Genomic DNA, 27,065 nt, shown 5'->3' with positions numbered 1-27,065 from the left:
CCCTCGGCCCACGTGGGGACGCACTCGGGTGCTCAGGAGTTTTAGACTTTGGCGCCCGCTTTGTCCGCTCTCTGGCTGCCTGGTCTCCGCACGCGCTGACCCTGCTGCCGGGGCCGCTCGGGCGGCTGCGGGGCTCCAGCGGCGGGGGGAGCTCGGGGAGGACAGGCAGGAGCAGGGCGGACCCCGGGCCCTGAGCAGCAGGAAAGGGCTCCTGAGGGCCCAAGGTGCTGCGGGCCGAGGCGCCGGCCAGGGCGGCTGGGCCAGTCAGGCGGACCCGAGGGCTGTCCTCACTGGGCCGGACACGGCTGGGACAGTGTCGGCTCCTCCGGCACCGGGAGATGCTGGCAGCATCCGGCGGCCGGGGGCAGGGACGTGCTGACCAAGGACCCCAAAGGCGGAGGCTGGTGCAGCACAGTGGGCAGCGGCCGCGGGCAGGCGGACACTGGCCTGAGCAGTCTGGGCTTTCACCTCGAGGCCGGAGGCTCAGGGCCCGGCAGGGCCAGCACAGTCTGCCCCCACTCTGGGGGGCGGGGCTTCCGGCCGGCCACGCATCCCCCACCGGTCACCCCAGACACTCTCCCCTCCAGGCGGGGGAGGTTCCTGCACCGCTCCGGCTGGTCATGGCTCCAGGGCCGTGGCCGAGTCCTGCGGCTGGGCACGCTGCGGGGGGCGCGGCGGGCAGCGCAGCTGAGCTGCAACTGCCAAAATGAGGGCGTGGTTTTCGGGCGAGGCCTGGAGAGGCAGGATGTGGACAGCCAGGCCGGCGGACATTGGCTCGGCAGGGGCTTCCGTGTGGGTCTCAAAGGGCCGAGCTCACAGTTGCGGGGCCGGGCAACTGAGGCCCCAGGGGCCTGCGCCTGCTGGGGACCCAGGGCGCATAGACGGCCAGGGTGGCCCCTGGGCTTCTGTCTTGTACAAAGGTGCTGAGGGGACCCACACGTGGCCGGGAGGCCGGGCCAGGCAGTCCCCACAGGGGCACGGCTCTCAGGGAGGCAGCTGGAGGGTCAACACCTGGCTTCATGGCACCCCTGGCCGGGTGGGCGGCGGGCGGTCTGGCGGCATCTTCCCCTCCCTGGACGTTCGCCCCCCTCTGGGCCTTCCCGCTGCGGCCCACCCAGCGAGCACAGCGCAGGGCAGAGCAAGGAGTGGGCGACGGGCACCTGTGGGGCCAGGGCCCCTGAGAATCCCGCTCGGTGCACACAGCCGAGCCGCCCGCCAGCCTGCGGGGACTCGACCCTGAGCGGCCTACAGGGGCGGGAGGCCGTGAGGGGGCCCGAGGAGGACAGGCCCGGAGCACGGGCGCTGCTGAAGGGGAAAGACCGAGACTCGGTCCACGCGTCTGTGCCGCGGAGCAGTGCACCGGCGCTGCCTGCCACGGCTGTCTGCTGCCCTCGCAGGCGGTGGACGCGCCCCTCGCCCCGCCCAGCCTCCTCCTGTCTGTGCCACACTGCGGGCCGTTCAGCGTCAGAGGCCTCCCGCCAGGGCAGGACCGGGTTTCAGGTCAGACGCGTCCTCCTATCTCCTCGGCCTCCCCCGCGCCCTGGAATGTCAGCCGGGCAGGGCCTCGGCCTGCTTCATTCCTGCGCCCACGGGCACTCGGGGAGGTGCACGGGTGGGAAGGCTCAGCATCTCTCACGGACGGGGACTGGGCAGGGAGCGGCCCTCCAGACCTGAGCCGGGCAGGCTGGCCCCAGTGTGGTGGGTGTCCCCGGCCTCCTCCTGCACCTCCCGGTCCCCGCCCGCCCATGACCCCAGGGGCGCTGCCCAGCCCCCCAGCCCCTCCTGTCAGGGGGCACCTCCAGCCTTGAGGTGGGGGCGAGGTCGCCGGGCAGGGCACAGGCCCACACACTGCCCTCTCTCTGCACGTCAGCTCGCCCTCAGCACCAGGCTGTGCACGTGCCACTGGGCTCTCTGCCGTGTGATCACAGACTGGCTTCGCCCCACTTCTCAGATGAAGAAACTGGGGCTTGGGGAGGTGAAGCAGGGGGCAGGCGGCAGACAGGGACACCCTCCCTCCATGTCCCAGACCACAGCGCAGGCAGCGGGGGCATCCTGGGCAGAAGGCGGCCTCTGCCCAGGCCTGGCAGCTGGGCCTGCAAGGGTGCCCAGCTGCCCGCGCCCTGGGTGGCCTCTCCTCTGCCAGGCGGGCCCTGCCCCACGGCCCTCCACCAGCGACCCCTGAGCCCCCGGCTCCTGGCGGTCTTGTCCCGGGCCTGGCCTCCTGCAGCCTGTCTCTTCGGAGCCTTCAAGGTGCCCATCTTTGCTCCTCTTTCCCAGGGGGCGCCAGCGGTTTCCCCCAGGAGTCCCGGCCCAGCGGAGGCCCACGGCGCCCCGCCCTACGGAGGCAGGGAGCTGCCCATGGAGGCCGGGCGGGCAGGGCGGAGTCTCCGCCGCGCCCGGCCCTGCGAGCACCAGTGAAACCCACCAGGCTCACGGTTCACCCTGAGATAGAATAGATTTATTAGCAAGAGGTAATCAGGAAACATATATTTTTACAAAAATGGTCATTTCTTTTTCCAAACAAGCTGTAAGTTGAAGGACTTTAGGACGTGACTCGGCTGGACACCACTAGGTATTGCTTGCGGCGCAGCTGTCTGTCTGCGGGCATGCCTCGGCGGGGCGGGCGCGGGCGGCCCTCGGCTCTGCCCGGCGGCCGCAGGGGGGCCGCCCGCCGGCCCGGCCACCACCCCGGCCGCGCCCGCCCCGCCTGGCCGTCCGCCGTCCCGGGGCGCGCTGGGCAGCAGCGGCCGGGCCCGGGCTGGACGCGCAGGGCGGGCGGAGAAGCGGCCGTGGGCGGGGCGTGGCCACCAGCGGGAAGGGTCGTCCACGCCGGACGTCAGGGTGCGGCCCCCACCCCCCACCCCAGGAGACAACGACACGAACATGCTGGGAGCCCGGCGGGCGGCGGGAGGGCGGGCGCGGTCCGGCTGGGGGCGGGCGGCGGCTCTGGAGAAGCGCGGGGCGGCCGCGCCGCAGGTACAGGCGCCGGCTGCTCAGGTGGGGAGCTTGGGCTCCACCCGCAGGGAGGACTCGTACAGCCGCTCCTCGTCCATGACCGCCGACTGGTCCAGCAGGTACTGGGTCACCTGGGGGGGGGGCGGGTCAGGCGGGCGCTGTGCCCGCGGCTCCCCGGGCCGGTGGTGGCCTGGCCTCGCACGGGCAGCCCCGCCTGACCACAGGCCGCGAAGCGCGGGCGGGCAGGGATGAAAGACCTGGTGTCCGCGGCGCGGCTGAGCAGAGGGCGTGGGGCGTCGCCTCCGCAGGGACAGCAGCCCGAGCAGGCGTGGCGAAGGCCGCGGCCCAAAGACCAGCCGGGCCAGGGCCCCTGTGCTCCCCATGTCCCTCCCGCTGGAATTAGGGGCCAGGGAGGGCCATGCCCGGGGCCAGCTCCGCGCCTTCCTGGCTCCGTTCAGCTGCGTGCAGTCAACAGCCCTTTGTATCCACACACGCCCCGGAGGCGGGGACACTCCCTCCCGACATGGTGCCCGGCTTTTCCCCTCCTGGGCACGGCTGGGGTCGGCCATGGGGCAGGCCCAGGAGCGCCCCAAAAATTGTGCTTTATGGGCGACTGGCAGAGCCGCTGTGAGGGCCAGGTTGCAGAATTGGCTCTGCTTCGGGGGGTGGACAGAGGGCCGCCCCACCCCCACCCCGCCTCCCGCCCCCCTTCCGGGGAGGAGCTCGCTGGGCGCAGCTGTCCCCAGGCAGCAGAGGGTGCTCGGGCTGTTCTTGGGCTCTGCGGGGCCTGGACCCCGGAGCGAGGCAGCCCAGTCACCCCCGAGCGCAGGGCTGAGGACAGGACTGGCGGGCGCCCGCCGGGAGCAGTCTCTCCAGCATGCAGGCTGGCCCGGCCCTGTAAGCTGCCCCGGCTTCCCCATGAGGGCCCGCGGCCGCACCAGCCCCCCACACGGGGTCTCTGCCTCTCAGCGGGAGCCTCGGCACCCCTGTGGGAGACAGCCCCCCGAGTGGGTGGCACCAGGCGCTTGCCCGCACCCTCCCGGCCGCCTGCGCTGGGTCTTGTGGCGCAGCCCTTCCCCCACCGCCTGGGATGCGGTGTGATGGGGCTCCGCGGAGGAGGGGCCTTCAGGGAGAGTGTTGGTGGGGTCAGCGTCCCCCTTGTTGCGGTGCCAGTGCCCTCTATCCCCCCCGTTGCCGTGCTGTTTCCCCCTCACCCCCTGTGGTGCCCCCCCCAGGTCGGGGTGCTGGCGCCACCCACCTTCGCCTGGTGCTCGATCTTGTAGGCGGTTTGCTGGAACTGGCGGATCTCCCGGATGATGTGGGAAATCTGTGGGGACAAGGTGCTCGGGAAGCTGTCGCCGCCTGGTGCTGTCCCCACGGTGTGGGGGGGCGCCCACTCGGGCCTGTGTGCGCCGCCCGTCACGGGCACGCCAGCGTGGGCAGGGTCCCGGCAGGGCGGCAGGGGCTCCTGGCCCCGGGGTGCTGGCTGCCCAGTGTCTGCAGGTCGGCCATGCCCCGTGCTTGAGAGAAGAGATGGCACTGGATTGGGGTGCAAGCAGTGCACCCCTACACAGCCCCAGCGGCAGCTAAAGCACCTGGCGCCTACTGTGTGTAGGGCAGAGGGGCTGGCACGCCGTCGCGCAGAGGTGCCGCCATCTCTTGCGCAAACCCGACAGGCAGAGCCCCCGGGTTGAGAGCAGAAACCGGGGCGCTAGACCCCCGCCCGCGTCCTCTCCAGTTCCAGTCTTGCTCTGGGGCGGGGGGCACGGGAGTGACAGTCACAGGCAGGAGTGGACAAATGGGTGGGCTCTGAGGTCGCCCAGAGCTGGCTAGACCCGCCGGGGGCCGGGCCGGGGTGGGCGGGGGGAGACCCACCATTCTCATCTTGGAGAAGTTCACCAGGCCGTCCTCCGTGTAGTTGGGGGTCCCCTCCTCGATGAAGGCCAGGTCTGTGAGGTACATGCCCAGGTACGGGACACAGGGGGGGTCGCAGCTGGAGGCAAGCAGGGAGAGCACTGATTGGGCCCCTGGGCAACTCTACTGAGGGGGTGAGGGGCTTCGCGGGGGGGCGGGGGGTAGGGGTGGGGGTGGGGTCGGGTCTGAGGGCCAGCCCTGGGGCCTGGGGCTCCTCAGCCGGGAGGCCCCCTCTGCGCCCCGACTCTCCACCCGAGCCCTGCCCCGAGCCCCCACCCGCGTCCCCCCGTCCCGAGCCCCAGCACCCCGCCAGCCTGTGCCCCCGCCCCCGCCCGCCTGGGCCCCGCTGCTGCCTGCGCTGGGGACGGGCGCCCTGGGTTTGTGTCTGGTTCTGGCACCTCCGGTGCTAGGGCCCCGGGCGAGGTCCCTTTGGGGGGCTCTGCGCCCCTTGGCTCACACAGACGAGGCGCGTCAGAGCGCCCACTCGGCCGCCAGCCTCTTGCTCATGAATTTAGGGACCTGGCGGCAGAGCAAGTGGACTCCAGGGAGCCTGTTTGGAAGCGCAACGCCTGGCGCCCTGGGCGAGGAATCGAGCCCTGCTGAGAAGCAGCCGGAAGGGCCCTGGGGCACAGCCGAGGGCACAGGACAGCCACGCCCGCTGGCCCGGCAGCCCCAGGGAGCCCCAGGGAGCCCCAGGGAGCCCCAGGCAGGAGTGCGCAGGACGTGCGGGCGGTTCACCAGCAGCGCCCACTGCCCCTTGCTGCCTTAAGGGAGGGGCCTGGGGCAGCGCCCGGACCAACGTGCCAGATGCACACACGTGTACACACGCCATGCACAGTGCACACGGCACACGCAGGCGTGCCACATGCGTGTGCAGGACACAATGCATGCCCAGGGACACACTGGGCGCCGTGCACAGGTGACCCAGCACCCTGTCCCTGTGTCCCCACTGGACATCCAGACGGGAGGGACAGCAGCTGAGGACACACACGGTGGAGGTGGCCGCCACAGTGGCACAGGCGGCAGGGACGGCGGGGCCGGGGCCAGGTGCAGGGCGGCCGCCAGGGCTCGTCCTGTCCTGGGCAGTGGTGGTGGTGGGCGAGGCGGCCCCCTGTGTGCTGTGGGACCCGGGCCAGCGTCTCTTTGAGGTCTGGGGGCAGCGGGGAGCGGGGGCTGGCCGTGGTCCCACAGTGGCTGCGAGTGCTGAGGGCGACCCGCTGTGCGCTGGGGCAGCAGGACGCCACAGCCGGGCTGAGCTGATGGCCGGTGCTGCCCAGGGCCCCGGAGCAAGTGGCCTCAGGCCGACGGGCACCCAGCCCTGCTGCCTGTGGGGAGGACGGGGGTCTGTCCTCAGGGAGGCCCTTGGGGGACACTGTGTGCCGACTGGGGGCCCCAGGGGTGGGGGGGGGCAGCGCCTGGGGATGGGCACCCTGCAGGTTCCCTGGCTGACCCCGGCCGGGAGGCCTTGGCCCCGCCCTTGGCACAGCGGCTGCCGTTGGCAAAGTGCTGCCCTGAGTCCAGGACGGCTGTTCAGGAACGAGCTTTGATGACTGGTTCTCAAGTCAGGGACACCCAGTCACCCTAAACGGGCACCTCGATTCTAAGACATTCGATGCTAGAAACAGCAAGATGTTTGCTCTTCCGGCCCCGGGTTCCGTGGCCGTGCCGGAGGCGCCTGCCCCGAAGCTGGGCTCCTGTGGGAGCTGGCGGGGGCCGCGGGAGGGGGACACATGCACAGACAGAGCTGCCCACGGGCCGCGAGGCCCTGGCTGGCGGCGACACACTTACTTTTTCAGGGCTTCTCTGAGATTCTTAAATCTGCCCTCGGAGGACACAAGTTTCTGGAGCTTGTCAATCAGCGCTTTCGTCTGGAAGGAACCGGAGGGTTAGCTGCCCGCGCTGGCCCGCCGCGTGCTCCACCGGGCTGCGGGCACGGAGCCCACCGCCTGCCCTCACCCTCCGCGCCGGCCCAGCCTCCGCTCCCACCTCCTGCGCTGACAGCAGCCCCGCGGCGTCGGGGACAGAGCGGCGGCCAGGCCCTCTGCCGAGCGCCAGGCCAGCCCCGGCAGGACTCTGTCGGGAGGACCAGCCAAGCGGGGGCCCCTGGTGGGCCCCTCCGTGCTGAAGCCGCTGGTGTGTGAAGCGGGGAGACCGGCCACCGCCTCGCCAGCCGGGCACCAGCAGACAGGCAGCTTCGGCCCCAGTTCTTTAGAGGAGAGGGCCCTGCGGCTCAGCGGCCCCCAACTCAGCACACGGACACCTCAATGCTGGCGCCGGCAGGGGGTGCCCTGGCAAACGGCCTGTGGCAGGGGGTGCCCTGTGGCCCCGCGGGCCTGCCCAGGCCTCGCCTGATCTCGGACCCGCTCACTCTCCTTCCTTCTGGGTGGCAGCTCGTGCAGCCCCACCTCCTGCGGAGGGGTGCCTCCCTGGCCCTGGCCCCTGCCCCCCACCTCCCCGGCCCCCCACTCCCCGAGCCCCGCCCCACAACACACCCCTCACCTCCCCCTCAAGGCAACCTCCCCCCACCCCCCAGCTCCCTCCCTGGCACCCCACCCCCACGCCACTCCCCTGGCCCTGCTCCCCCCAAAGCCGCCCCCCCAAGCCCCGGCACCCCCCAGCGCCCGCCCCCGGCAAGGCCCGCGGCCGCGCGCCCACCTGCTTGGACACCTTGAGCCAGGTCTTCTTGAGCCGGAAGATGGCGCTGCGGTTCATGGAGGACGTGATCTCCAGCACCGCGTTGTAGTTGTGCAGGCAGCGGCAGATGTCCGCCACCGCCACCCACTTCTCGATGGCGCTCGCCCGCGCGCCGGGGTCCTCGTTGCGGATGATCTCGGAGGCAATCAGGTTGCTGATCTGCAGGCCCGCGGGCAAGGCGCGGGGCGCCCAGGGTGAGCCGCCGGCCGCGCCGGGCCGCAGGGGACAGGGCCGTGGCCTGGGGCGGGGGAGGGCGGGAGGCCACTCACGTCGTTGAAGTGCTTGGTGGTCTTCATGATGCACGGGGCCTTCTCGTTCTTCTCCAGCTTCATCCAGCCTTGTCCGAAGAACTCCCTGTGGGGCGCGGGCGGTCAGCTTCGGTCAGGTCGGCGGAGCTCGCCCAGCCTCTCGTCCGCAGCGGGGTGGCCGTTGGGGCGTCTGGTCGGAGGGGGCCGGCCCCCCAGAGGAGCAGGCCAGACAGCTGCGGCTCCCCGGTGGGGTGGGGTCGACCCGCTGGTGAAGCCTGGACACCTGCATGCTCACGGGGTGCTCCCAGAGCCCACCCTGCTGGGGGGCTTCAGTGGCGAAACCGGGGTGTGTGCTGGAGGGCTGCCTCCCACCAAGGGGCAGACTGGCATCTCGGGGCCCCAGGGGGCCGTTCCAACTGCAGATGTGCTGCCTTCGGGGAGAGACTTAACAGATGCCAACGCGGGCGGTCCCTGCCCTGCAGGGCTCACACCCTGTCCCCCCGCCGTGCCCTCTGGGCCTCCAGAACGGCAGCATGCATTGGAGAAGTTTCTGGGGCGGTGTGGGGAACGCTGCTGTGCCCCAAGAGGGCCCCGCGCAGGTGCTGGCCCCGCGGCGCACTCACTCGTAGGGGATCTTTCTGAAGACCAGGTGGTCCAGCAGGGTCAGCTGCTCGGCGATCTCCAGCGCAGAGAGGCTCTCGAAGGGCTCGGCCTTCACACCGTCCGCCTGTGGCAGGGTGTGGGTCAGGCCCAAGGGGGCGCCCTGGGGAACCCCTGGCTCTGGGGGGCTGGAGCCCTGGGGGTCCTGCCAGACACTGGAGAAAGCAGAGCAGACTCCTGGCGCTGGGCTCTAGCCCCTGGTCAGGGCAGGAGAGTGGGGGCCCCGTGCCTGCCTGTACCTGTGCACGTGTGTCTGTGCATGTGTGTGCCCGTGCATGCCTGCATGTGCACGTGTCTGTGTGCCCGCGTGTGCGTGTGCGTGTGGGGCTGGCATACACAGTCCCTGGGCCAGGAGCAGTCTAGGCAGAGGCCAGTGCAGGCAGGTGCCGGCTGCAGCTGCCAGGAAGGATGGGCGGGGTGGCAGCCAGTGTGAGTGCCCAGCAGCTGGTCCTGGGCTGGAGCCCAGAGGCTGAAGCATCTGGCCAAGAGAGGCCGGGGCCAAGGGACCTACCCCGGGCAGGAGAGGGCAGGGACTAGGAGGGGTGGGTGGCCTTGCCCCGCCCGTGGCGTGACCCGATCTTGCCCCACACTCGATGCCCGCTGCCTGGCCGGGAGGGCAGGGCTGGGCGGCCCAAGCGTGGGGCTCCGGAAGGGACAAGTGGCCCTCAGCCCCGGAGGGAGGCACTCCAGGCCCTTTGGGAGGCGCCGTGGGCGGTGAGTGGGGCCCTGCCCTGGACTCAGCCCCAGCCCCGACGTCAGTCTGGGGACATGGGGGCATGCCCAGGTCCCGGCCCAGGTCCGGGAGAACCGGCTCTTCTGCGGGCTCTCGGGCTAGGAGTGTGGGGCGCAGGTGGGGTGCACGGCAGGGTCCACTCCTCCCAGGGTCGGGGGAAGAGCCAGACCCCACATCCGCGCTGGGGCCTGTGTACAGGAGGCCAGACTGGACGTTGAGTGGCAGAGCCAAGGGGTTAGTCTGCCTGCACCCCTGGCTGCCAGGCTTGGAGCTCTGGGGTGTTGGGGCCCGGGGAGCACAGCACCCACCTGGGGAGGCCCCCAGGACCATGCCCTGCGCCCACCCTGGCCCCTTGGGGCAGCAGTGGCTGGCTGATCCCTCGGGAGCGCCTGTCTGGAGGATGGGACAGGGTGCCCAGGGCACGCGGCTAAGGGTGCCCAGGGCCACAGGGTGCCCAGGGCACGCGGCTAAGAAGCTCCTCCGTCCTCAAGGGGCAGCAGCAGAGGGGACAGGACAGGAATGGGCACCGGGCGAGGAGAAGGACGTGGTGACGCTAGGCCTGTGCTGGGAGAGGCCGTGGCCGCAGTGGGTGGGGGGGGCTGGCAGTGGTGGGCACGTGTGGCTGCGTCTGCAGCGGGCAGGGAGGCCGCAGCACTGGACGAGGCCTGCCCCATCCCCCCAGCAGCGAGGCAGCAGCACCTTGTGCCCGGCGGCCAGGGGCGGGCCCGGACAGAGAGGGCAGGGCGCTCACCAGCTGTGTGATCTCTTCCAGCGTGATCTGGTTGTCACCCGGGTCCTCCTGGGTCAGCGTCCTAGGGGACACAAGGCGCCGTGGCCCGTCCTGCCGCCCACGTGGCCCTCCCGCTCAGCGGGCCCTTAGCACCGGCTCTCCCACGCCTGGCTTCTCCTGGGGTCGGGGCTGGGGCCGCTCCTGGACCTTCCCTGCTGGCAGAGGCCCCCTCTGGGGGCAGGTGGGGGCAGCCTGTGCGGGGGGCGGGCAGAAGGAGGCCTCCCCAGCCTCACCCGTGCCCAGAGCAGAAGGGAGGCTCTGAGGGGGCCTGCTGGAGCCCTTGCCTCTGCCCAAAGAGGCCACTTGGGCAGGAGGAAGAAGTTCCAGTTTGGGGCAATTTAGCTCAATTCGAACCAGCAGGTGCTCTCTGAGCCCGGGGACGGGTGTGGCAGCGGTGGGTGCTGCACCCAGGCCCCACAGGCGGTGCGCTGAGCCGGGCCGCTCAGACACAGCAGCTGGGACCGCCCTGCGTGGGGCCTGCCAGGTGAGTGGCTGGACACAGGCGGAGCGGCAGCCGTGGCCTTGGGGAGGGGCAGCGGAGCAACGGCCGGCCCCCGCAGGCTGGGCTGCTGAGGGGGTACTGCCCCTGCTGGGCCGCCCACTCCTGACCTGATGATGTTGGCCGCGGCCTTCCGCTCCTGGGTCAGCAGCTCCGGGTCCCGCATCACCTCCTCCAGGAAGCCGATCACCTTGCCCTGGAGCTCGGCATTGGCCTCGAAGTCCTGTGGGAGGGGCTGGGTTCTGGCTGCCATCCCAGGTCTTCACGGCTGCTTGGAGGCCGGAGGGCCGAGACCCCAGGAAGGGGAGTGGGCAGGGCAGTCCCTCCATCCCAGCACCCCGAGGCCAGGACATGGGGCTGCAGGCCGAGGCGGGAGGGTGGACAGTGGCCCTGACACCTGGGCCGGAGGACACTGGAGGCCCCGCCCACCCGGACCGGACACCCGTGGCCCCGCCCGCCCGGGCTGACAGCCGCAGCCCTGCCCACCTGGGCGTGCTTGGACACCCAGTGCCGCAGCACGTTCAGGACGCGGTTGGTGGCGGCTCTGCGGATCACAAACTCCTTGTCTCCGTTCCTCTGGTCGGGGGGGAACCCTGGGGTGCAGTGGGGGCCGTGAGGACAGGAAGCAGGGGCCGCTCCTGACGACCCCGCCGAGCCCGGGTGGCGCGGGCGCCCGTGTGCCTGCGAGCAGACGTCCCAGCCGCCCACCGGCTCTCAGGATGGCCCTGGGCACACCTGCCGGGCCGCGCACCTTCCAGGGGCTGCGGGAGGGTCTGGCAGCCTCTCCGGACACGGCAGGAGCCCCGCGTCTCCCGCAGGGCCCAGACCGCGGAGGGGGCGCCACCGGAGCAGCAGAGGCGCGGCACTGGCAGGGCCTGGGGTGCTGGGCGCTGAGCTCCAGCAGGAGACCCGGTACCTGCGCTGGCCAAGGACATCCGCCGGTACTTCTCCTTGTTGGGGGTGCTCTCGTTGGCCCCCGCGGTGGCGATGGCAAAGGCCGAGGCCGCCGACAGGGCGCTGCGGCTGCTGTCCAGCTCCCGGCAGGACGTCATGACGACGCCGTTGTTGTAGGAAAAGAGCGGGAACTCTGCAGGGTTGGGGCAGCCTCAGCCCTGCTGGCCCAGCCCGGCAGTCGGGGCTGGGCCCAGGCTGCACCTGGGCAGTGGGTGGGCTGGGCGGTGGCCCTGAGGTCCCTGCAGGGCCACCCGCTCTGTGCTGCTGGCCAGGGAGTCCCGGATCCCCTATCATGCGGAGGGATCTGCCCCCCAGCCCTCCGGCTCATGACCGAGCGAGTACCCGGGGCCTGCGGGGGGGACCCCGGCCTGTCCGGAGCCCAGCCGGGCGGAGGTGGACTTAGGGGCCTTTCCCCTTTGCGGGACTCGGCCAGCGCCCCGGCCCTCTGAGCTCAGCACCCTGGTATAGCCGGGGAGCCGGTGCCCACGTCAGGAGGGGGCCAGGGAGGAGAGGAGCAGCAGAGGGCGGGCGTCCTGGGGGGGCCGGGCCGGCGGCAAGAAGCCGGGGTGGAGGTAGTGTCTGGGGCTGCGGGGGCTGGTGCCGGCTCCTGGGTCAGGGGGTGGGGGCAGCCTGGACACCCCCGTGGCAGCCAGGCAGCTGGGGAGTGTGGGCCGCAGGACGCGCCTAGGGGGTGTCTGCGCTCAGCTCTCGAGTCTGCTCCCTTACTAGAAACACGGGGCCCCCGGCCCTGCCCCGCCCAAGCAGACACGTCGCAGGGCCCGAGGCCTCCGTGCGTTGGGGTCGGCCTGGCCGCGGTGCTGCCCGCTCGGTGCCCCCGGACCCGTGGCCAGGCCCCGGCGTAGGGCCGCTCACGAAGCCAGGGCCCCTGCCGGCCGGCGCTTGGTAGTACCTGAGCTCTTGCCCTTCAGCGATCTGGGCGATGTGGGGGACTTGGTGGGCGAGGCCTCCGCCTCGGCCTCGTCGCTCGGGGCCTGCTCGTTGTCCGACTCCTCCCTCACGGAGACTTCCGAGCCTGCGGGGAATGGCCCCGCTTCTCAGGAGGCCGGCAGGGCCCTCGGGACCAGCCGGGGCCCTGAGAACAGGCCACCCCCCTGCAGCCAGTGTGGTGCGGCCCTGGGCGGCAGCCCTCACCTGTCCTCAGTCCCTGTCTCCGGCCTTCCTCCGCCCGGCGAGCAGCCAGCTGGCTGGGCCCTCACGGAGCCTCCCGCCCCTGCTGGCGGCCGGCAGCCCGTCCTCTGCACCCCAGCCCAGCATTTACCAGCGCCACCCCTCACGTCTGGCCCTGGCCTGAGCAGACCGTGACCCTGGCGCGGCGGCAGCGGCAGACAAGCGGAGGCCCGCAGGAGGCACCGCCAAGGCGGGGACCCCGCCATCTGGGCTCCCCCTCGGCCCCAGACTGCACTACCAGCCTGTCCGACGGTTCCCCAGGCCTCCTGCTGGGGGCCCCCTGGGGCCCCGGGCCCTGTCCAGCTGCCGTAACAGCCTGGCAGGACCCAGCCCAGGGGGCGGGGGCGGCCACTCACTCTGCTTGCTGAGAGTCGAGGGGTCATCGGGCCTCTCAGCAGCCGCCTCGCCCTCGTCCGGAACCTTGCTGGCGAGGCTGCTGGACACGTAGAGCTTGCCAGGGTCCAGCGCGGCCTTGCTGAAGGGCGATATGGCCGAGTACACGCTGGTGTAGCCGTTGGGGCTGCAGCCCAGGGCCGCCAGGTCCAGGGCCTTCCCGCCCGTGATGATGGGGATGTTCAGCGAGAGCTTCCGCCGGCGGCTGGGGGAGGACGTCTTGCCGATGGACAGGGGTGGCGGCGAGGAGAACTTGCGCGTGGCGCGTGGGGACTTGGGGGGCTCCCCGTACAGGAGCTTGTTGTTCTGGCCGCTGGCGAACAGGAGCTCCAGTGACCTGGGGGGAGCGCAGGGTCAGCCCCGCCGCCGCCGGGGGTGCAGGCGCTGGCCCGGGGGCTGCATGCTGGGGAGGTCTTGGCTTGGAGGGGCCCCGGCTTCCTCGCCCCGGCCCGCGGCAGAGGCCCTGGAAGCTCAGCAGACAAGGGCTGAGCAGTGAGCAGAGCTGCCTGCCCCCACCGCCCCTATCCCAGGTGGCCCGAACCCCGTAGGCCGGGGGCTCCGTGTGGCTTGGGGTTCCGGCCCCGGACAGCCCTGCAGCTGGGATTCTGGTCCACGTCATGCCTGGGAGGCTGGGGGAGCAGGCGGTGGGGCTCTGAGCCGGGGGTGGGTGGGCCGTGCAGGGCCGAGGCCGGCAGCCGGGTAAACAGCCCCTCCCCCAGTTCCTGGAGGGGCCATGGAGCCTGTGTCCAGCTTTGCAGCTGGCCTCCTGCTGGCAGCCTGGGTGGATCTGCCCCCCACGTGTGTCCCGCTGGGCAGGGCCTGGCTGGCCTTCCAGGAGCCACTCGGAGCAGGGTCTGGGCGCCCCTGCTGGCAAAGCCCCCCGAACTCAGGCTCTGAGCCGGCCCTCGGCCTGAGCTCAGGCTCCGGCTGGTCTGCAGTGACCACGCGGTGCTGGCTGGGCTGCCCTAGACCCCGGGCTCCCAGTAGCCACGCCAGGCTGAGGCCTGGCCAGGGCCGCAGGTGGGAGCAGGGGGGCACAGGAGGGAAGGGCCACGCCCACCTGCCCACTGCCCAGGCTCGGACAGGGAGGTGCAAAGTGGCCTGGTGAGACCCGCCCCTCCGCCTCCGCCTCCAGCGGCCATCTCTGGGTCCTCCCGGGTCCAGCTGGCCCATCCTGGGTGGAGCTGGCCAGGGCCTCCGCCCTCATCTGACTCGCACTGGAGCCGGGGCCTCCTCCTCGTGGGGCCCAGGGGGCAGCCCCTGCCTCCCCCTCTGCTTCCTGGGGCGGGAGCCCCGGGCTCTGGCTGCCGGAGGCGGGGCCCACCTGGCGGGGATGGCGCTGATGGGGCGGCGGTAGATGGCGACGAGCTTGTCCAGCACCACGGAGGCCGAGGTGAAGACGCGGTAGGAGTGCAGGAAGGTGTTGAGGAAGTCGATGCTCAGGAAGCGGAGGTCAGTCAGCCGCTCCAGCAGCCGCTCCACGCTGGCATAGCGGATCTGCAGCACCTTGCAGGAGTTCATGGTCTTGCTGAAGCGGATGTCCACGTCGTCGCAGTACAGGGAGGCGTCTGACCTGCGGGACAGCGGCCAGGGACAGCGGCCGGGAGGAGCGGCCCGGCTCCGCCTCCAGCCACCGCCCAGAGCCCCGAGCCGTGAGGCTCCTGGGACCTGGCGGCGCCACCCCCGGCCCGCCCCCGGCACGAGCCCACCTGCCCTTGGGCACCAGCCCCCGGCACTGGCCCGTGTGCCGGTGGGGCCGCCGGGCACCAGGATGAGCTTGGCGCCTCTTCGTGTTATAAAACCAGCACCCAGGACGCCGCAGGCCGAGCACTGGGCCGAGGCTGGTGGGGAACTCCCAGGGCCCCCAGCAACCGAGGCCACAGGGCCTTGGTCCACCGGACGCGTGCCCCGGCACACCCCATGGGGCGGCCACTGGGGAGCCCTGACACCGGCCGGGTCCTTGCCGGCTCCGCGCTCGGTGTAAGCAGCAGCCAGGGCGAGGGAGGAGGAGCCGCCCGACACAGCCGGCAGGGCGCAGGGCACGGGGGGTGCAGGGCCGCCTGGGCACTGAGCACCCTGCTATGCCTGCCTTGTGGGGTCACAGTCAGCTGCTTGGGGTGATGCCTGCCCTACAGCCCTGACACCCGCCTCCAAGCTTCCAGAGCCCCAAGCAGCCCTCAGGCTGACCCGAGCGGACAAGCTCACCCTCACCGGCCAGGGCACATGCGTGCCCTGCGGAGCTGGAGGGGCTGGCAGGGGTGGGGGCAGGGGCAGGCCATTCCCGCCCCTGCGCCCCGCCTGGGCCCGCTGCCCCCAGCTAGCTCGTGGGCGGATCCCTCCTTTGCACCCCGCTCGCACCGGCCCCTCTGCCAGCGCACCCTCCCCCACACTCAGCGAGCACAGCCTCGCCCACAAAGCCTTGCCCGCACGCGGTTCCCTTGTCCCTTCCTGGGGGCCGTGCCAGGCAGTCCCTGGGCTTCCACTGACCCGGAGCTCTTGCCGCCAGCTCCTCGCCTTCTCCTAAAGGTGCGCCCCGAGGGTGAGCCCCAGAGGGGGCCCCCAGAGAGGGCAGACCTGGGCCTGGGGCCGGGTCCTCGGCGCAGTGACTCTGACCGGGGGGTTGTGTCCCCAACACCCGCACCGGGGAATGTCTCCGCTTTTCCTCCCGCGGGTGACTTGGCTTTGGGCTGCCCGTGGCCCGCGATGTGCGTTCTTTGCCAAAAACGGGCAGACGGCCACGACCACTGGCCACTCCACCCAGGAGCCCTCAGTGCAGGGGGCGGGACGGCGGGGCCCACTGTGGGGCATGTCTGGGGGCACAGAGCCGCATGGGTACCCCAGCCCTGGCCCAAGGTGGGTTCAGGGTGGACCCAGCCCCGGACACGGCGGGTCTGGCCTCTGACCTGCCCTCCCAGTGCGGCCCAGGCTCTCGGCTGAACGAGGCGTCGCTGTCCAGGGCGGGGGCTGGGGGGGCAGAGCCGTGGGCGCCCGTGCTGGCTCTGGGCGGGCGCTGGGCACCGTGTGTGGGGTCAGCAGCTTTGGACGGAGGCCAGAATCTGGTAGGTAGGAAGCAAGGCCAGGAGCAGAGTTCTGGGGGTTTAGGGGGTGCCTCACACCCCCTCTGGGGCGCCTCAAGCACAGCCCTGGACCAGAGCTTTCGCTCTTCGCTGTGTTTTGAGGTTTCTCACTTTGAATTCGGAAGAGAAAGTTAGGAAGAAAACGCGCAACGGCTCGTCTTGCTGCGTTTGAAGGGCGAGACAGCGCCTTCGCCAACAATGCAGGGGTGAGGCCCGCACGTCCCACGAGCCCCTCGAGTCTCGGCGAAGCCTCACGGGGCGTCTGTGCCCGCTGAGCCTGGGGCCCCACTTACTTGATCATCTGGGGCACCGTGACCTTGGAGTTCTCCTCGAAGGCGTTCATCATCAGCCCGTTGCAGCGGATGTTGTCCACGCACTGCGGGGTGGGGGACGGGGCGCACATGGCCGTCAGCTTCGGCTGCGGGCAGGCCCCGCCCTGCCCCCTGGGCCCTGCCCCGCAGGCCCTGGCCGCGCAGCGCAAGGCATGTGGGCGTGGCGGGGCACGGGCCGGGGTCCAGGGGCCGACGGGGCGGGTGCAGAGGCCCCACCTGGCTGATGTCGCTGGTCCACGCCGCCTTCTCCTGTCTGGACGAGGCCACGAGGATGACTGTGAAGGGCGGGGAGTCCTTCGGCTCCACCCCGATCTTAAAATCCAAGTGGTCGACATCTTGACCAGACCCTTTGGCTTCCGGTTGCAAAATACGGAGTTAGCGGGTGCGCGTGGCCCCTGGTGCTGGGGGGCCCCACTGCTGGCCTCAGCGGGTGCCTTCCTGAGGGGCCCGCCACGGAGCACCGCTGGGGCCCAGCGGCGGGGTGGGGGGAGGGTCCCGAGTGGGCCCCTGGAGCCCCTGGGGTCAGGACCTGGCCAGGACAGGCGTGGGAGGCAGGCCTCGACGCCCAGGGCTCCCCACGGCCCCTGAATTCCCGGGGTTGGGTGACCGCTGTGGAGCTGGCAAGTCGTGCTCTCGGGAGCTGTTATTTGGGGAACCCAGGGCGGCAGCCACAGGGGACGGTGCGTGTCCAGGAGCAGCGTGTGGGGGCTTCGGCGGCTCCTGCGTGGCGGGGGGGGCAGTCCTGAGCCCTCGGGGGTCCCTGCCCCAGGGGAGCAGGCTGTGGGGCCTCGCAGCCCCCCACCAAGGAACAGGCCCGAGGAGGGGGCCCCACACCTGCCCTCCCTGGGCCACACACACGTGGCGGCTCCACCCCTACCTTCGTCCTCGGTGCTCTCGGGGTCCTCGAGCAGGGTGCAGTCGATGAGGGACACGACCCCGTTCTGCAAGGGGCTCCTGTCAGGGCTCGCTCCGGAGCGGACGGGGGCGGGAGGGGCTTCAGGGCAGCATCCATGCGCACACGCAACCACACACAACCACGCACGCCCGCACACGTGTGCACATGCAACCACATACCTGCCCACATGTGCACCCATCCACGTGCAAATACACACCTGTGCGCGTGCAAACGTGCGCTCAGCCACACATGTGCCGGTGGACCCCGTGCACACACCACACTCGCGTGCACACGGGTCGTGGGGCAGGTGGCCCCACCCAGGACGCTCCCGCAGCGCCGCCTCCCAGGGAACTGGGTCCCGCGTCGCCCGCCTGGCGCAGGCCGCGGCGGGTGGGGGGCGGGGCGGGCATCCGGTGCTGCCGCCCTCACCTTGGTCAGGTGGAGCTTCCCGCCCGAGCCGCGGGTGCAGATGATGAGGTGCTTGGAGAAGAGGAAGCACTGGCGCTCGCCCTCCTTGCGCAGGGACAGGGAGCCCAGGCGGCCCCTGGTGATCTTGCCCTTCTCCGACATGGGCACCTGGATGAGAGAGCCTGCGCGGGGTGAGCAGAGCCCTGAGCCCGCCCGGCCCGCGCCGCCAGCTCGCGCCGCCCGAGGTGACCGCCAGGAGCCCGCGCCCGCGGCCCGCCCACCCCGGTCCCCAGCTGGGGTCGGGCCGCCGGCGGCTCCCAGTCGCCACCCTCAGCCCTTCCCCGTCGGCCCCGTGAGCCCCATCTCGTCAGCCCCCCAACTGCAGCGCCACCCGCCGCTCTGCACCTGTCCCTGCCGTCCCCACTGTGCCGGGTGCTGCTGCCAGGCGGGACCGGGCTGCTGGGTGCCCACTGGTCCCAGCGCTCGGGAGGGGAGGGCAGCTTTGGTGCGGCCCGTGCTGGACTGTGGCCGCTGCCCGCTGCGAGGCGGGGCCTCAGGTGGTTTCCAGCGGGGAGCTGGGGTGTTGCCTGGGCTGGGCGGGCCCCGGGCCACCTGGGGAGAGAAGCGCTCCCCCGAGCACAGCCTTGGGAAGGGTGGACAGAGGACACAGCTGCCCGGGAGCAGGCCCAGGTGCCCACGGCCTGGGGACTCTGAGAAGTGACCTCCAGGGATGTGGGTGTCAGGTCCCCAGGGTGGCATCCTGCACGCACGCCCCCGTGCACGCTGCACGCGCACTGCACACACGGTGCTTGTGGGGTAAGCCCGCGGCGGCCAGCTGGCGGGCCGTGTCCCTGAGCTGTGCTGCCCACTGCGGCCCCGGGGCCTACCCTGTCTCACGAAGGTCTGGCTGGTGTCCAGGAGGATCTCGCAGCCCTCGATGATCATGCGCTCGATGGCCAGGTTCTTCCGGATGTTCTCGGTCTCGCTGACCTCGTCATGCATGATCCTGCGTGCGCAGGACCCCAGGTCAGGGCAGGGCACCGTGTCCTGGCGCCTCCGGGAGGGCCCTTCCTGCTCGGGCCTCGCGCCCGCCCACGCGCTCTTAGGGGCCTGTTCTCAATCTGTCGGGCAGTGGCGCGTTTGTGGCCATTTCCACGGGCTGGGGTTCATTCAGGGTGCGGGATGCGCTGGCCCCGCCCCACCCCGGCAGGGGCGCCGTGGCACAGCTTTGAAGGGCAGGGGAAGGGCCGACCCGAGAGCCGATGGGTTAGGGGGTCTCGGGCCCGCCCCGCCTGGCGGCCAGCGCCGGCGCACACGCCCACACCGTCCACGCGCGGGGAAGGGTGCAGGGGACCCTCGGAAGCCTGCCCGAGCCCCGTGCCCGCAGAGCCGCCCTGCTCACCGGGACAGCTCCTCCAGCTTGGACTTGGCGTAGTCCAGGCTGTTCCGCTCCACGTGCTCGTGCGGCGTGTGGGCCAGCAGCTCGTGCAGCGTGAGGATGTACCTGGGGATCTGGGCGGTCGGGCGGAGGAGAGTGGGGGCGTCAGGGCGGGGCCGGCGGGGAGCGGGCAGGGCAGCGGGGCGGGGCGACGATGAGCAGGACAGGGACAGGGACAGCAGCGATGGGGGTGCTGACGGAGGGGCCGGGGGCCTCCGGGCACAAGCCCTGCGGCGGGCCCGGGAAGGAGGCCCTGTGGCGCCCCGGAGCCCCGCCCAGCCGGCTGCTCTAGGGGCTGGCGGCCGTGGTCAGCCCCCACCCCCGCGCCCCAGCCCTGCGCGGCCTCGCCGCACCTGGAACATGGGGTAGGTGAGGAAGGTCTCCAGCGTGCGCTCCTCGCAGTCGGGCTTGGCCTCGTAGTGCTTCAGCAGCTTGTCGAAGTCGCGGTTCTGCTTGCAGTGCGCCAGGATCTGCAGGCTGTACTGGTGGTTGCGCACGAACTCCTGGTAGATGTTGAGCATGGGCAGCAGGATGTCGAACAGGTCAGCTGGAGGGAGGCCGGGGTCAGCGCAGGCGCCGCCGGGCGGGCCCCCGCCAGCCCGGCCGAGGACTCCGCCCGCACCTCTGCCTGGGACTCCAAGGGGGTGCAGCGGGGGCCCGCCCTGGTGGGGGCGTCCAGATGGGGTGAAGCCACCGGCCTCAGGTCAGACACCTTGCAGGGCGCTCTGCTCCCCGCCCTGCCAAGGCCTCTGAGGCTGCAGCGCCCCTCGCCTGGCTCCCCATGGCTTGAAGGAGGCTCCCCAAGAAGCCCCCCTCCCAGAAGGCCCCTCGGGCAGGTCACCACCGGCGTTAGGGATGCCCCATCTCCCACCGCCTGCCGCCCCCGCCGATCTGCCGCGCGCAGGCGCCTCAGCTCAGCGGTGCACTGGCACCCCTGCATACAACCCCATTTTCACAAGGGGGCGCACTTTGCTGTGCCGCCCCGGGGGTCAGCACCACCCGACCTCGGCCGCTCCCCCCCAGAGGCGCGTGTGCCTGCCCCAGGCCTGCCCCCGCGCCCACTCTCAGCTTTCGCGGGGAAGTGGTGGTGGCGGGCGCAGAGCCGGCCAGGGCGCGGGCGGGCTGGGGGGCCGCGGAGCGAGGCGGGCGCAGGAGGAGTCCTCTGGCCCGTTTTCCAGGAACCGGCCTTTGGCACCTCGGCCAAGGGAACCAATGGGGGGCCGGGTGGGGGGGCTGGGCGCACGGTGGGGGCAGGCGGGGAGAAAGGCGGGTCTGTGCGTGTGTTTGGGGGGTGTACGCGAGGGAACCCCGAGTCCGTGCCCAGGGTAAGCCGGGAGGAAGCCCCGCGGCGTTTCCAGCGGCTTCTGGGCGCGGAGCGTGGTGGGTACTGGAAACATTTTCTATTTTCCTGGCTTTCCAGATGTGCTCCAGTGCGGGCACAGGTGTTTTCCGTAGAGGGGGAAAGTGGGGAAGAAGCTAAAAATACGCCACCTCCCCCCGCGGCACAGCTTCGCTGCGTGTCCCAGCTCTCCCCTCGCCGGGTCTGCGGGCGCGGGCGCGGGGCTGGCAGAGCTGGCACGCACTCACCCAGCACCAGCGTGGGCCAGCTGGAGATGCGTGCCTTCAGGCCCTGGTAGAAGATCTGGTGCAGGAACATGATGGTCTCGCTGGAGGAGAAAGCGCGGGTGAGGGGGGGCTGCCCTCCGCCACGCCCCCAGACCCCCTTCCAGAGCGAGGCTGTCTGTGGACCACCGGGGCCGAGCTTGGGCCCTGTCCTGAAAGAGACCCTCAGACAGACGGGGCGGGCAGAGCTCCCCAGCCCAGGGACCGCGCCCCCCCTCCCCGGGCTGCCCCCGGGACGCAGGGCAGGGCTGGGGGGACACCGAGGGACAGCTGCAGCTGGGGTGAGCTGGGAGGGCCGGCGGGGACCTCAGAGTCGGCGCAGAGCCCTCCCCCGGCCTCTGCGTGCTTTACTGGGGAAAGCACGGAAACCCCCAAGTCTATTCGCCCCCCCCACATTCCCAGTGCACACGAGGGGTGCGCTCCCCAGGCGGCCACCCCTGCCCACTGCCCCCAGGCCCCTGGGCTGCGCCTCCCAGGGTGAAGGGTACAGGAGGGCTTGGGGAGCTGCCCCTGGTGCTCCCGCTGTTCCTCGCACTGCAGGGCTTGGGCGCCCCCGGGTGCGGCCGTGTCCCCTGTCCACGTGTGCAGAGGGAGCGCCCGTGGGGGGCACCGGCCCGGCTGAGCCCACCGCCTCGCGACCTGCATCCTCCCTCCCCGGCCCGACTCTGCTCCCCAGCCACACGGGGTGCTGGCTGGTCCCCCTCGGCCTGGGCGCCTGCTTTGCCAGGCCTGTGGGGTGGCCGCAGGGCCTCGGGTCCGTCCACCTGGCGGGCAAGGCTGGCAGAGAGGGGACACGTTCCCCTCCGGAAGCGGATGTCTCCGCCCTCTGAGCCGGGTTCTCGGTGCTGCCGCCACCGGGTGGAGCGGGTCACCGGCTGTGGTGGTCAGCCTCGCGCTGCCCACACCCCCAGGCCGGGACACCCCCACAGCCAAGGGTATCCCTGGGCGCTGCCGGATGCGGGGGTGCCGCCGCCCCAGCTGAGTCCCGGGTGGGCACCCGCGGCTCAAGCAAACGCGGTGGGGTGTGGCCCAGACCCTGGGGGCTCCGCCCTGTGGCCTCCCCGCCCCCGCCGCGCACCTGTTCAGGAAGATGCTGCTGACGTCGTCGTGGGTGATGGGCGGCTTCTTGGAGCTGGCGGCCATGCGCAGCGGCCGCAGGAAGTTGTTGACCAGGATGTGCAGCTGCTGCACGTACTCGGCCTCGGCCTCCAGCATGCTGAACACCACCTGGTTGCGCTTGCGCATGCTGTCGGCGTGCGGCGAGCGGATGTAGTCCTGGATGATGCTCTTCCACTTGCGGCGGCACAGCCAGCCCCGCAGGAAGCTCTGCACCTGCGGGAGCAGGGCGGGGCGGGGTCGGAGGGCAGGTCAGAGGGCGGGGTCAAAGGCCTGCGCCACAGGTGAAGGGTTCGGCTGTCCGGGTAGGCGCGTCGGGAGGGCACGGCTGGCCACCCTGGCCCAGGCCCGCCGGGAACGCAGCCTCCCGGCCGCCCTCTGCTGCCTGGTAGCCGGGCCATGGAGCGGTTCCTGGGGCCTCCCACGAGGCAGTGGTGTAGACGGCCAGGCCTGGTGGCCAGCTCCACCCCCGTCCCCCGCCTGGGGCCACGAGTCTTGCTCAGAGCCAGTCTGGATGGAGAGCGAGTGCCACGTGGGCGGGGTGCAGCGAATCAGGTAGCTGTTTGTGGGGTGTCCTCGGGCTCCAGGGCAGCAGACCCTGTTCCCTGGTCTCTAGGTGGCCTGCGGGGCAGGGGTGCACGTGGGCAGGGGCTGGGGAGGCCTGGACATGCCCCACAGGGCTGAGCCCACACTGGCAGGGGGCCGGGCTGGGCCAGGCTGGCCTCTGCTTGGAGTGGCCACCTGTCACCCGAGGTGGCCGCCGCCCTGTGTCTCGCCAGCTGCCCGCGCACACCCACAGAGCCCTGAGCAGGCCTGGGACCTCTGGGACATCTGCCTCTTGGCACCCAACAGGCCAGAGCCGGCGGGGCCTCAGCCGGGACCAGTCTTCCTTGCTGAGGCCCACAGCCGAGTGGGGCGCCACAGGGTGTCTGCACGAGGGGACTGGCCTGGCCCGGCCGTGGGGCCAGAAGCCGTGGGGCGCCACAGACCTTCTTAATCTTCTTGAGATCACTATCTTCATCATTGGGGGTGACGATCTGGGTGGACTGGACGCGTTCATTGTCCCTGAGCAGGGCCGCGATCTGCAACGCAAGCGCAGGTCAGCGCAGGCCCGGAGGCTGGCCGCCGTGGGGGATCAGCACGCAGTGTGGTCAGCGTGCAGTGTGGCCAGTGCCCAGGCCCCTCTGTGCCAGATGGTGGTGCCAGCTTGGGCCGGGACCCCAGGCTGGGCAGCTGGGCTGGCTCCTGGGTGTCCCCTGGCTGCAGGTGCCAACCTGTGCTCCTGCAGCCTGAATCTGAGATGGCCCCTGCTCCCTGAGCAGCAGCCGGCCTGGCTCTGGACACCGAGGTGGTGACGTGAGCACCATGATCCGCCCTGTCCATGGCGCAGACCGAGGATGTGGGCCCGGCCTGGGCCTCTCCCACCGCCCACCCAGAGCACTTAGTCCCCAGCAAGCTTCCTGCAAGCGCCCTGCCCTGCCCTGCCCATCCTGGCGCCTGGTGACCGCGGACTTGCTGGCTCAGAGGCCTCCTTGGGGCCTGTGTCCGGCTGCTTCTCCGTGTCCCCCCGGGCACCACAGCCTGGAGTCTCCCCTTGAGGCCCACTGTGTGCAGAGGCCACACCTGCACGTGGACACTCGGGGAGTCCCTCGTTTTTCGAACACACCCATTCCCCAGGGAAGTCGTAGGCAGCCAGTGTCCAAGCAGGTTCCTGCCTGTGGCCCGTCCACCCCGTCTGCCCTGACCGCCCTAACCACCCTGACCGCCGCAGCACACGACCTGGGGCAGGGACCCCTGGCCTGGACCCCGCGCTGGTCGTGGACAGAGAGGCCCGTCCTGCTCCAGAGCAGCGCCCACGGGGCCTGAGGTGGGTGGCCAGCCCGGCCAGGCCCTCCCCCCGTCCCCTGTGCGCAGGCGTCATGCCGGGCTGGGGACGGGCCCTGGGCTCTCGGAGCCGCCCCAGCGCGTCGGGGTCCCCGGGGCCGCGTGCGCATGTCCCTGCCCGCCGCACCTCTGCCTTCAGCCGCTCGATCTCCACCTCCCCGTCCTCGATCTGCCGCCGCAGCTGCTTGGCCACCGTCTTCTCCGTCTCCACGATCTGCAGCAGGTGCAGGTACTTCTGCATCAGCGCCTCGTGCTCCGTGGCCAGTGTCCGGTAGCTGCGGACGGTGTGGACGCGGGTGAGATGCCCAGTCTGGCCCTCCCGCCCCGTCGGCCCCGGGGCGGCTCCTCTGTCTGCCTCTTCCTTCCCCCGCCTGCCCTGGCTGTGCTGGTGGCCCACGCGCCAGGGCCGGGGTGTCCAACCACCCCAGGCCCCCGAGACCATCCGGTTGGCCCCATGGGGGCGCATGGGCCCTACACCGACAGCCCCTCGGTGCTTGGTCCTCAGACGGCGCTGTGGGCCTGCTCTCCTGGTTCTGGGTCCCCCACTCAGTGTCCCTCCCACCCGCCCGCCACGTCCACCCACAGTGCAGCCGAGGCCAGGCAGCGTCCCGCTGGGTCCTTGGCCACCTACGACTGGTGTGTCCAGCCAGGGCAGCGGAGCAAGGTCTCTGCCTCTACATCCCGTACACCGCCCGGTCCTCCTGCTTCTTCCTGGCACCCCAGAGCACCCATGTCCAGCACATGGGCCCGGTGTCCGGAGCTCCAGAGGGACAACCGGCGCCAACCGGTCTGCCCTGAGACAGAAGACATGCCCCGGCCGCAGCCGGCAGGGCCGCTCAGGGCTGCCCCTGGACAGCGCCGCGGAGCCCAAGCCGCCTGGCCTCGCTTGTGCGTGGGTCCCGGGGACAGCCCAGGTGGAGGGCAGAGCGGGGGAGGCTGGGCCCAGCCCCCACTCTGGGCCCTTGGGTTCTGGGGAGCTGCCTGGCGGGGCCGGGGCCTACCTGGCGTGGGCGATGGCCGCCACCCACTCGTCGCAGTCCTTGGCATCCTCTGTCCGCAGCTCCAGCGCCCTCTGGTTCTCGTGGCTGAAGGTGACGGTGAAGTAGTGCTGTGGGGAGCATGTGGGTCACAGCCAGCCGGCCAGGCACGCGCTGCGTGGGGACACCACGGCTGCGCGGGGACACGCGCCCAGGAGGTCTGACCCCGCGAGCGTGGTCGGGTGGGGGAGCAAGGCGGCGCTGGGGGCACGCGCAGGCTGCGGGTGCTGCTGTAGGCCCTGGGCAGGCCCCGGGGAGACTAAGCCAGAGATTTGGAGCAGCCCCTCCTGGGCAGAGGGGCGCCAACCCCGTGCCCAGGTTCCTGCCTGAGCTGAGGGCTCCTTCCTGGGAACCGGGCAGAGTGGCCTTGGGCCCGGCCCCCTGGCCCTCGGGGATGGGGTGACCCCCTCTCTGGCCTCTAGAAGAGCCGGGGGTGCGGGCCTGGGGCTGTCATGAGGTTGGGCATCCCCTGTCCTCTGCCCAGCAGCTACCGCCCAGACTCTGCTGAACCCCAGGAGCACCCCCGGGCCGGCATGCGTGTCCCCTCCAGGGTGCAGAGGCCAGCGCTGCTCTGCCATGGAGCTCTCAGGAGGGGACATGGCAGGGCCGAGGCCCAGGCCTGTCTCCTCCACCTCACACCCAGGGCCACGTGGGGCCCGAGAGTCCGAGTGCTGGCGCCCGGGCGGCCCCCTCCCCTGCCCAGGAGCTCAGCGGGCATGTGGAGGGCACAGGGGGGCGAGCAGTGCCCTGGCCCAGGGCAGCAGCTCCTGCAGGGGCCCGGCCCTCTGGCCTGTCCGTGAGCCCGCGCCCCGAGTGCCAGGGGCCGCACGGTCACCTGTGATTTGGGCGAGCCTGTGCTTGGTCACCCCAAGGAGCACCCCCCGTTCCGCACGTACCAGCCCCCAAACCGTGTCCCAGCATACGGGGGTGTCTGGCTGTAACAGAGGCTCAGGCCTGGTGGCTGGGGCCCCACTCCCTGCCCGCCCCAGCAGCAGAGGTTTCAGGGCGCAGGGGTCTCCCCGGCACCGTGGGGTGGCCTCGGCTCCGGGTGACAGCCAAGGGGCCTCGTCTGGGCCCCTGGACCTTGGGCCCTACCCCGGGGCATCCTAGCCTCTCGCAGGACCCTGGGCCCTACCGGGGTGTCCTGGCCTCTCCGGCCTGGGGCTTCCCCTCCCGGCTGCAGGGCATCGGCGCACGTGTCTGAGGAGGCTCCCCAAGCCGTCCCCAAGCCGGCTCGGCTCCCCGCCGCAGGCGCCCCTCCCCCCAGCGCGGAGGGACAGTCGCACCCCTGCTGGCGGGCACCCCTGCTGGCGGGCACCCCTGCTGGCGCGGCACAGGCCGGGCCGGGCGCATCCTCGCGCGGGGACTGCGGCGCGCGGGCGGAGGCGCGCGGGGGAGGCGAGCGCCGCCTGTCCCGGCCTCTGCCGCAGCCCGGCCCCGCCGCGGGCAGCCGGAGGGGGCCCTCGCCCTCGCCCTCGCCTCGCGGTTCTGGGCCTGGAGCAGGCTGGGTCCCACCTCCAGGGATGGCACCGAACCGCCCCTGCGGCTCCCACCCCCACCTCGGCGAGCCGGAGCCGCGCAGGCTCTCTGGGCTCCCGGCGCCGGGCCAGGGCTGCGCGGGCGCCCCTGCTCCGCGAGCGCGGGGGGGACCAGCCCAGGCCGGCGCGGCGAGGGCCAGGCGGGCTGCGGGGGGAGGGGGCCTGTGGAGGGTCCGCGACCGCGGCGCGTGCGCCCCAGACCCCTCTCCTCTCCCCGCCGGCCCTGGGCTCAGCCCTCCCGCCGCGCCGGGGGTGAAGGGCGGCCGCAGCCTGCCCCCCGCGCCCCCGCACCCCCCCCCGCACCCCCGCAGTCCCTGCGCCGCCTCCCGCCGCGGGCTGGCCGGCCCGCCGCGCGCCCGAGCCGAGTCCGAGCGCCGAGCCCCGAGCGCCGAGCGCCGCGGGCGCGGCCTCACCTGCTTCTCCAGCGGCTCCCTGGCGGAGGGCGCCGGCTTCGGCGAGGGCGCGCGGTCGCAGGCGCAGCCCTCCAGCAGGTAGAGGCCGGAGGGCCGCGAGCTCGAGTCGCTCTCGAAGTAGAAGAGCAGGTTCTGCAGCAGCGCGAACCACTTGGTTTGCCATTTTGTGTTGTCCGAGCTGCGCTTGCTCAGGTAGCCCCTGCGCGTGCCGTCCTTGCGCGCCAGCAGCCCCAGGGACGCGACGTGGCCGTCGTTGAGCCGGATGCCCTTCTGCAT

The 27,065-nt window shown here is 71.8% G+C and overlaps 1 protein-coding gene across 3 annotated transcripts; it reads right to left on the bottom strand.

Annotated features, from left to right (window-relative positions):
* Positions 1-2,549: 2,549 nt before the first annotated feature.
* Positions 2,550-27,065, bottom strand: RASGRF1 (Ras protein specific guanine nucleotide releasing factor 1; the record flags this gene model as incomplete). 3 transcript variants are annotated; one of them, XM_084254365.1, is made up of 27 exons in its annotated part: positions 2,550-3,086; positions 4,214-4,282; positions 4,831-4,948; positions 6,658-6,737; positions 7,525-7,722; positions 7,833-7,917; positions 8,435-8,538; positions 9,956-10,016; positions 10,604-10,716; positions 10,980-11,086; positions 11,410-11,580; positions 12,358-12,480; positions 12,992-13,365; positions 14,353-14,652; positions 16,399-16,481; positions 16,654-16,790; positions 17,315-17,378; positions 17,762-17,922; positions 18,628-18,746; positions 19,143-19,252; positions 19,532-19,725; positions 20,766-20,845; positions 21,880-22,133; positions 22,907-22,999; positions 23,929-24,076; positions 24,803-24,909; positions 26,790-27,065. In XM_084254365.1, 27 exons carry the CDS (start codon positions 27,063-27,065, stop codon positions 2,994-2,996), a joined length of 3,822 nt encoding a protein of 1,273 aa, XP_084110491.1. In that variant the 3' UTR covers positions 2,550-2,993. The 3 variants fall into 3 exon arrangements, with proteins under 3 accessions (XP_084110491.1, XP_084110492.1, XP_084110493.1); XM_084254366.1 differs by having other exon boundaries at positions 12,962-13,365; positions 14,353-14,601; XM_084254367.1 differs by having other exon boundaries at positions 14,353-14,601.

This window comes from Talpa europaea (assembly GCF_964194135.1).
Source record: "Talpa europaea genome assembly, chromosome: 14".
NCBI classification, from domain to species: Eukaryota; Metazoa; Chordata; class Mammalia; order Eulipotyphla; family Talpidae; genus Talpa; species Talpa europaea.
This window is presented reverse-complemented; position numbering and strand designations above follow the sequence as displayed.